At 36.9% G+C, this 9,458-nt stretch overlaps 2 protein-coding genes across 3 annotated transcripts; both read left to right on the top strand.

Moving 5' to 3' along the window:
- The first annotated feature begins 625 nt into the window (after window positions 1–625).
- Window positions 626–2,383, top strand: LOC147287572 (GDSL esterase/lipase 1-like). Its single transcript, XM_086240092.1, has 5 exons — window positions 626–878; window positions 996–1,117; window positions 1,435–1,665; window positions 1,771–2,023; window positions 2,145–2,383. Exons 1-5 carry the CDS (start codon window positions 626–628, stop codon window positions 2,381–2,383), a joined length of 1,098 nt encoding a protein of 365 aa, XP_086096218.1.
- A 2,701-nt stretch (window positions 2,384–5,084) lies between these two features.
- LOC147287571 (GDSL esterase/lipase 1-like) lies at window positions 5,085–7,239 on the top strand. Of its 2 annotated transcripts, none has more exons than XM_086240089.1 (5): window positions 5,085–5,410; window positions 5,532–5,653; window positions 6,072–6,242; window positions 6,360–6,612; window positions 6,742–7,239. In XM_086240089.1, the coding sequence occupies exons 1-5, from the start codon at window positions 5,158–5,160 to the stop codon at window positions 6,978–6,980; spliced, it is 1,038 nt and encodes a 345-aa protein (XP_086096215.1). In that variant the 5' UTR covers window positions 5,085–5,157; the 3' UTR covers window positions 6,981–7,239. The 2 variants fall into 2 exon arrangements, with proteins under 2 accessions (XP_086096215.1, XP_086096214.1); XM_086240088.1 differs by having other exon boundaries at window positions 5,086–5,410; window positions 6,012–6,242.
- The last annotated feature ends 2,219 nt before the right edge of the window (window positions 7,240–9,458 follow it).

Here is a 9,458-nt window from a genome sequence, read left to right as displayed (position 1 = left end):
ATTACAGCCAACATTATTTCAATTTTATTTGATGAATTGTATTTATTAGCATAATTCTTAGGTCCTTTTTAAGGTCGTTCATGTAAAAAATCAATCAAATATGTAATCATTTGATAAAAATGTATACTAAACAAAAGTCAATGAAGTTGGTGGGATATCAAATTTGGTACAATGTCACCAATCATTTATGCATATATTAATATATCAAAGGTACATCAGTCTTGGGTTAACAACTACGCACTTGATTGATGCCCAAGCTTCAAAATTATTTTGTAAAATATGCTATTTGTTTACTAAGTTTACAAAGTAAACATCTATAAATTAATGGAATTGCTGCCAAAGCTTTAACATTTTGGTTATATATTCTTTTCTAGCTATGACCAGCTGGTCCAGCTTTTCCAAAGTATAATTTTTAAAATGTTGAATATGAAGCTGCTGTTTGAATAAAAAATTGAAATAAAAATGTTGAATATGCATTTCTGGATTGTTTTGACTTTTGACATTTCCGACAGATAAAAATTGATTTGGATATTTTATAGATAATGGTGATGTTTGATTGTTCAAGTAGCCATTAATGAAACTGACCAATAATTAAGGCGATTAAGATTGCATATTGATAACAGATATGGCGAATATAAGCTCAAGCTTTCTTCAGATCTGTGTGTTTGCCTTGTGTACAAGCCTTAGCCTTGGGTTGGGGAACAAACACAAACATCATGTTGTACCACTCTTCATCTTTGGGGGTTCAGTATTTGATGCTGGAAATAACAACTACATCAACACTACTGCCAGTGCAAATTATTGGCCATATGGTGAAACCTTCTTTAAGTATCCAACGGGTAGATTTTCAGATGGTCGAATTATTCCAGATTTTATTGGTAAGATTAAGATATATAGTAATAACTATATAATTATATGTATGTTTTCCTATAAAAATGTGAAACTATTGTTATTAAGACACCTATATAATTGAGACTTAATTTTTACTGTTGCAGCTGAGTATGCAAAGTTGCCATTTATTCCACCTTATCTACAGCCTGGTAATCATGAATTCACATATGGGGTCAACTTTGCATCTGGTGGATCTGGTGCTTTGGTTGAAACTCGCCAAGGCTTGGTATGTCACAAACAGACACACACACACACACATATATATACATATATGATTTAATTTGCACAAATTAATTTTCTTCTCTAAAATTTAAAGTCATATTCTTGTGGATTTGATGATCAAGGCCTATCTTCACTTATTAGCTAGTTTCTCTAACAGATAAGATATTGACATATATACTGATAGATAGTTTCATTTGATGAGTGGATTTAGTACACAAACTTGATGACCCTGACTAGCTAATATTATACCATCTATACATCAATTATATCTCCATAGTTTATGAACGAATTAGTTGCTCTACAATCTTCACCTTGTTTCAGGTGATAGACCTTCATACTCAAGTGTCATATTTTGAGAGCGTTAGGAATTCATTGAGACAGAAACTAGGGGGTGAAGAAACCAAGACTCTGCTATCAAGAGCTGTTTACTTGTTTGGCGTTGGAGGCAACGATTATGTCTTCCCTTTCGAGACCAACTCCAGCGCGCTTCGATCCTACTCTGATGATGAGTTTGTAGGGATGGTGATAGGCAACATAACTGCAGCCATTAAAGTAAACCAAATACTCTTAATACTTAAAAAACAATAATTTCTATATATATATGTATAGTTGTTGATGATGAATAGGACTAATCAAATGTTAATTTTGGTGTGTTAGGAAATATATAGGAAAGGAGGAAGAAATTTTGGGTTCATTAGCATATTGCCTATTGCTAGTATGCCTTTCGGAAGAGCATTTGAAGAGGCACAACATGGTTTTGGTCAACTTATTACTTCATATGTGAAACTACACAATAAAGCCCTTCTCAAACTCCTGCAAAAGCTAGACAAGGAGCTCAAGGGATTCAGATACTCACTCTCTGACTCTTATGAGTTTCTCAAACAAAGGATAAACCACCCTTCTAAATATGGTACTTAATCTTCTTAATTATTTTTATGATTAATTTGATCCTTTTAGTACGAATTAATCTAAAAACAAGAGAGGATATACTAAAATGATTGATGACCATGTTTTAATTTGTTTTGTGAAAGGTTTCAAAGAAGGGAAGGTGGCATGCTGTGGGAGTGGTGCATACAGAGGAATATTAAGCTGTGGAGGGAAGAGAGGTGTGACAGAGTATGAATTATGTGACAATGCTACTGAATATGTCTTCTTTGACTCTGGTCATCTAACAGAAGGAGTCTACAAGCAATTTGCCAAGCAATTCTGGAGCGGAGCTCCCAATTCCACTGCACCTTATAATCTCAAAGCATTGTTTCAAAATAATTAAGTAAAAATGTATAGATCAATAATTCGATAAGCGATAAATAAATCTAAATAAACCTTTAATTTGGTGTTACCTGTGCATGCTGTACAAGATCAATAAGCAAATTATTTTTGTCCAAGTCATGAATTTTATTCTTTAATTTAGATTTTCACTTGCATGTGGAAGGTATAATAAAAAATGTTAAGTACGTGTGTGACTTTTTCTCTCTCAGGTTGTAAATTTCAAACCACGATTGTAATAGAATATTTTCTATATTTTTTATCAACTTGCTGACCTTGGGTTGTCTTCCAGGCATCAGAATAATCAAACCAGAAAATAATGGTAGCTGCTTAGAAGAAGCTTTATCGATCAAGATGAGTCGAACAAGATGTATTTGCGACTCCAAGTCCAAGAGTGGACTCATTTATGCTCAGATGAGCCATCAAACGGCTTCGGGAGAAATTTTATGTCCTAGAGTGGACTCATTGAAGCTTGGAGGAGCAATCCAAGGAGTACATGTCTTTGGCCAAGTCCAAGAGTGGGCGCAAGAAGGTTGTCACAGAGGTGATTCTACAGAGGTAGAGGGACAATACTCGTTGTCATCAACCCTATTCAAGCGAGAAAACCTAAAGAGCATTTTGAGCAAAGCCGGAGGCACGTCAATGAGGGCATCGACATGATAAGTGGGGGAGGATGTCACGGTCCGCACATAGAGTTGTGCTTCCGTGACATTAATATGAAGTATGGAGGGTCAAATGGCAAGAGAATGGCATTCGTTTGGCGAAGAGTGGCCAGGTTACACGCGTAGAAGGGTAATTTCATAATTTGGCTGTTTCGGGGTCTTCCGGTTGGAATTTGGGAAATCTAAAAATATCGGTAACTCCAGGAGGTTGAAACGAGTCCAACGCAACTAACTGTTTATCATTTGGAGTTCGGATGAATTAATTATGCCCAGTTATGACTTCTCCAGCAAGTTGATGTTTCCTCTTGCTTTGTGAAGAAAGACATAAAATGCTCTTTAGGGGGAGACATGGTGTCAGGCTCTCCACCACCCCCGACGCCCACACCCATAGAGTGTTAAGCGAGCTACTCTAGGAACCTTTGGGGACCTAGGAGTGGGCACATGACTTCCGGAGGGCGGTCATGTCTCTCCGTGGGACAGGAGGTCCCATGGACAGTACAAGCGAGCGTGAATGCTTGTATTGTGCTAGGGGCGCACACACAAGGCTACAAGAATAATTTCCTTATGCCGCGCCGTATGCACATCACGCCCATTACATGTGAACTCTCGGAGAGTCCATGGTGCTCATTGGCCATGTAGTACTCAATGAGGGCATCGGCTTGAGTTCGGCCATGCACAATATATGATGCTAGCAGGCACGGGAGGGGCGACCCCGTGCCAACGAGAGAAAGCTAATGTGGGGCATCGAGAATAGTTGCTCACTCGGGTGGCATATGCTTGCAAGTTGGCTTGCATGTTCAACTCGAGGAAAGGACTATGGGCGCGAGCTAGCCCTTAGTGCCATGACGGTCAAGATGTGGAGACAAAGTAAGACCCGACATGTGAGAATGGAATGCCAGCGTCATAAGAACCTATCGATGGGGCGAGTGTCTTGGCTGAGAACCTTGGCACAAGGAAGCAATCGTATAATCGCTACGAGCGAGACTCGAGATGAGTAGTTCTTGTTGGCAAACCTTGAGAAGGTAACGAATGGGTCAAAATCTTGAAAAGAGCATAGAGAGAGGATGACTGGTCTTGATTCAAAGGAATCTTGGCGCCACACGAGCAAATTTCGTTGCGTAAAAAGTGAGCCCGTGACACACGGCTGGGTATGTCATATATATATATATATATGCATGATTTAAAATTGGTATGTTATACAATATGATATTACTAAGAGTTAATTTCACTTACACCCCCTGAGAGTTATCGTCTTTTCACATACACCCCCTGGGGTTTCAATAATTGCATATACACCCCTTGAGGTTTTAAAATTGTTGCATATAACCCCTATAGTGAGACGAAAATGATGAGAAATTATGCAAAAAAACATGCTAAGGGATTAAATAGCATAATAAGATTATTCAAGGTGTAAGGTTCACCCTGAATACAAATATTTTCTTATTTATTTATTTATTTATTTTTCTTGTAGGGAGTTATATGCAACAGTTTTAAAACCTCAGGGATGTATGTGTAATTATTGAAACCTCAGGGGGTGTATGTGAAAATACGATAAATCTCAGGGGGTGTAAGTGTAATTAAACTCTATTACTAAACTTGAGAAAAAAAAAAATCAAAATTTAGACTTCTCAAAGATCAATAGTTGACTGTGCAGCAGCATTTATACGTACCACACATTTTTTTTTTCTAAAAAAAAAAAAGAATAACTCCTCATTAGTGATGTTTGATTTGTGACGTCACAAACAATCAAGCATCGCTAATGTCGACTCAAACATGACAACCAAGATAAGGTACAAATTAACATACAAGGGTCACGTGTTTGGCGCAGCTGCTTCATGTGCAGCACTTGTTCGCTAGTGTTTTACCCGGGAGACGTATCGCTGTGTAACATGTGTTCTTGTTTTGTGTACTATATGTATTTCTGGATATTGTTTTGAATTTTCCGACCAATAAAAAATTGATTGGAGATTGTAGAGATAATGGTGATGTTTGATTGTTCAAGAGCTATATCATATATGTATATATTCTTGAATTGTTTTAAACTCCAAATGCCCCTATAAGTAGCCATTGACGAAACTGACCAATAAGGTGATTAAGATTATTGCACATAGATGATATGGCGAATATAAGCTCAAGCTTTCTTCAGATTTTTGTGTTTGCCTTGTGTACAAGCCTTAGCCTTGGTTTGGGGAACAAACACAAACATCATGTAGTACCACTCTTCATCTTTGGGGATTCATTATTTGATGCTGGAAATAACAACTACATCAACACCATTTTCAGTGCAAATTATTTGCCATATGGTGAAACCTTCTTTAGGTATCCAACGGGCAGATTTTCAGATGGTCGAATTATTCCAGATTTTGTTGGTAAGATTAAGATATATATATAGTACTAACTTTAAAATTATATGCATGTTTTCCTATAAAAATGTGAAACTATTGTTATTAAGACACCTATATAATTGAGAGTTAATTGTTACTGTTGCAGCTGAGTATGCAAAGTTGCCATTTATTCCACCTTATCTACAGCCTGGTAATCATGAATTCACATATGGTGTCAACTTTGCATCTGCTGGAGCTGGTGCTTTGGTTGAAACTCGCCAAGGCTTGGTATGTCACATATTATGTATATATATATATATATATATATATATAATTTAATTTGCACAAAATTAATTTTTTTCTCTAAAATTTAAAGTCAGTATTCTAATTGTGTACTTTGATGATCAAGGCTTATCTTTACTTATTAGTTTCTTTAACACATAAGATAATGATATGTATACTGATATATAGATCGTTTAATTTGATCAGTAGATTTAGCACACAAACTTAGATATATGATCCTTGCTAATATTATTGTTAATATATATATATATAAAGACACACACTCCATGTATATACATCAATTATGTTTGTATAGTTTATGAAGGAATTAGTTGCTCTACGATATTCACCTTGTTTTAATTAGGTGATAGACCTTCATACTCAAGTGTCATATTTTGAGAGCGTTAGGAATTCATTGAGGCAGAAATTAGGGGATGAAGAAGCCAAGACACTGCTATCAAGAGCTGTTTACTTGTTTAGCGTCGGCACCAACGATTATGTCTTCCCCTTCGAGACCAACTCTAGCGTTCTTCGATCCTACTCTGACGACGAGTTTGTAGGGATCGTGATAGGCAACATAACTGCAGCCATCAAAGTAAACCAAATACTCTTAATACTTAAAAAATAATAATTTCCATATATATATATATATATATATATATAGTTGTTGATGATGAATAGGACTAATCAAATGTTAATTTTGGTGTGTTAGGAAATATATAAGAAAGGAGGAAGAAATTTTGGGTTCATTGGCCAGTTTCCCATTGCTAGTGCGCCATTCGGAAGAGCATTTGAAGAGGCACAACATGGTTTCGGTCAACTTATTACTTCATATGTGAAACTACACAATAAAGCCCTTCCCAAACTCCTGCAAAAGCTAGACAAGGAGCTCAAGGGATTCAGATACTCACTCTTTGAGTCTTATGATTTTCTCAAACAAAGAATAAACCGCCCTTCTAAATATGGTACTTAATCTTCTTAATTATTTTTATGATTAATTTGATCGATCCTTTTAGTACGAATTAATCTAAAAACAATAGAGGATATACTGATCGAAATGACTGACGACCATGTTTTAATTTGTTTTGTGAAAGGTTTCAAAGAAGGGAAGGCGGCATGCTGTGGGAGTGGTCCATACAGAGGAATATTAAGCTGTGGAGGGAAGAGAGGTGTGACAGAGTATGAATTATGTGACAATGCTACTGAATATGTCTTCTTTGACTCTGGTCATCTAACAGAAGGAGTGTACAAGCAGTTTGCCAAGCAATTCTGGAGTGGAGCTCCCAATTCCACCGCGCCTTATAATCTAAAAGCCTTGTTTCAAAATAATTAAGTAAAAATATAGATCATTAATCCGATAAGCGATAAATAAATCCAAATAAACCTTTAATTTGGTGTTACTTGTGCATGCGTGGTACAAGAAAGATCAATAAGCAAATTATTATTGTCCAAGTCATGAATTTTATTCTATTTAGATTTTCACTTGTGGAAGGTATAACAAAAAATGTGAAGTGTGTGACTTTTTCTGTCTCAGGTTGTAAATTTCAGACCACGATTGTAAATAATAGAATATTTTCTATATTTTTTATCAACTTGCCGACCTGAATTGGGGTTGTCTTCTAGGCATCAGAATAATGAAATTACATCCGAAAATAATGGTAGCTGCTTAGAAGAAGCTTCATCACTAGCAAAATTGCATAACCAACACTACAAGAAATGTGAGCAAAGCACACCCCTCATTGTTGGCACAAAATGAGGTAGCAATTTTGAACTTTAGTCCCTATTACCCAATTGTTACAAACTTTTGTTAAAATCGAGGTACTTCAGTCCCTATTAACCAATTGTCACCCCATTATAAGGAAAAATGCATTTTTAGTCACTGTGTTTTACCTTGTAATCAATTTTGGTCCTTGTGTTTTCAAAATTGCCAATTTGGTCTTGTGTTTATGTTTGCAAGCAATTTTAGTCCACCACCACCACAATCATCCCTCTATTCCCTTCCACCAATGACAACAACACACCACCACCATCCTCACCCTCCCTTCATCCCTCTATCCCCTATCAGCTTTCTTTTTCTCTCTATCTATTGGGCATAATAGGTGAAAATCCACCACAAACCCGCCGCCACAATTGGTGGCAGTGGACTAAAATTGCTTGCAAACATAAACACAGGGATTAAATTGGTAATTTTGAAAACACAAGGACTAAAATTGATTGCAAGGTAAAACACATGGACTAAAAATGCATTTTTCCCCCCCATTCTATGCCACCAATGAGGGTGGGCTTTGCACACATTTCTTATAGTGCAAGTTCTCTCCAAAATTGTCGAAAAATTGTGAAACCAATTCATTTTTTAGATTACTTAATCTTTGTAAAAAATCAACTAATTTGAAAATCTTTTAATCATCTAATTAACTAATTGAAATATTCTGATGATAAGCTAGATGTTTGTGGATAAATCCACATGGATTCAATGGCCAGTCATAGACCAAGACGTGGCAAGTCAGGTTTCATTTCAGTTCTGACTTTTCAACTAGTCAGATCTAATCATCTATGTTATCATGCTAGCTCGGCAGAACCAATACTGTTCAGATGGGATTGGCTCTTGCTTTAGGGTTACTAGAGTCTGATCCGATCCGAATTGAACCAAACCAATATTGGGATCTTCTAAGAATTTGAATGTTCATCTTTTCTTAGACATCTTAGTTTAGCTCGGCATCTAGTGATCATCCTATTTCCAGTCACAATTGGTTTACACTTGAAAAGATCACTACACTATTTGTCTGATCGGCTTAGCCCGACTCGACCACGACCGATCCGATCACACATGGATTTCACATTTACACATGGGAACATATGTGTTCGGATCGACTTGGCCTCTCACCGCCATTCTAGAAGATCAAGTTAAGACAAACCGCCATACTCGACTACTCGAGTGCACCTGACATGACTTTCTGACATATGAGACATTCCAACTCACAACCATGACTATTATAACATTCCACTTGATCCACCATACTTGCATTCAATGCAGCATTGAATGCAAAGGTGATAGGTACCTGTGCATGCTACTGTTCCTGACCGGAGACGTGGCCTCTTCTCATCCGCCCATCCATATACAGGTAATTTAAGCCTCACAACTTCTTTTGCCTATATAAACTCACTTATATGCACAAAGGAAGAGGTTCACAAATTGTTCACAAAATCCTCACAAATATACACACACAACCAGCTGAGGATAACCCAGAAGATCTTACATTGTTCTTCATATTCTTCCAAGTCCATACCTTGTTCATACTTTGTTCTTACTTGTTCTTCCTCACACCATCAAATACATCCCACTGACTTCATCATTGAAGAGTATTTGGCTGGTACCACACCAGTCCATTTCCTTTGATCTTGTGTTCATGCAGGAAAATCTCGTCAGCTTCAACCAGCAATTCAACAAGTCTTGATCGGTCATCATAAGTCACCATCTTAATCATCATCCAACAAGGTTTTCAATCAGCAGATCATCCATTTAAGTTGTTGCATCTATCTTACAGAAATTTGTATTAACACTAGACTACGTACATTGCATATGTTAGACGGGGGCCATCAATTATCGAGATGAGTTAATTCCCCAAGCTCATTAATTCATAAGAGTTTGGTGAGTTTGGTGGCTAGTGTACGGTTGGTGCAAATAAAATTGTGGCTGTGCAAAGATGAGTTAATGGCTAAATTGACCGTTGCGTGCATGTTGAATGCATCTTGCATTATATTAATTAGTAGCTAGTCATGTTTGGTGTTGATGCAAATTTCCGTAAGAAAG

Source organism: Dryas octopetala, chromosome 4 (assembly GCF_963921425.1).
Source record: "Dryas octopetala chromosome 4, drDryOcto1.1, whole genome shotgun sequence".
In the NCBI taxonomy this organism is placed as follows: Eukaryota; Viridiplantae; Streptophyta; class Magnoliopsida; order Rosales; family Rosaceae; genus Dryas; species Dryas octopetala.
This window is presented reverse-complemented; position numbering and strand designations above follow the sequence as displayed.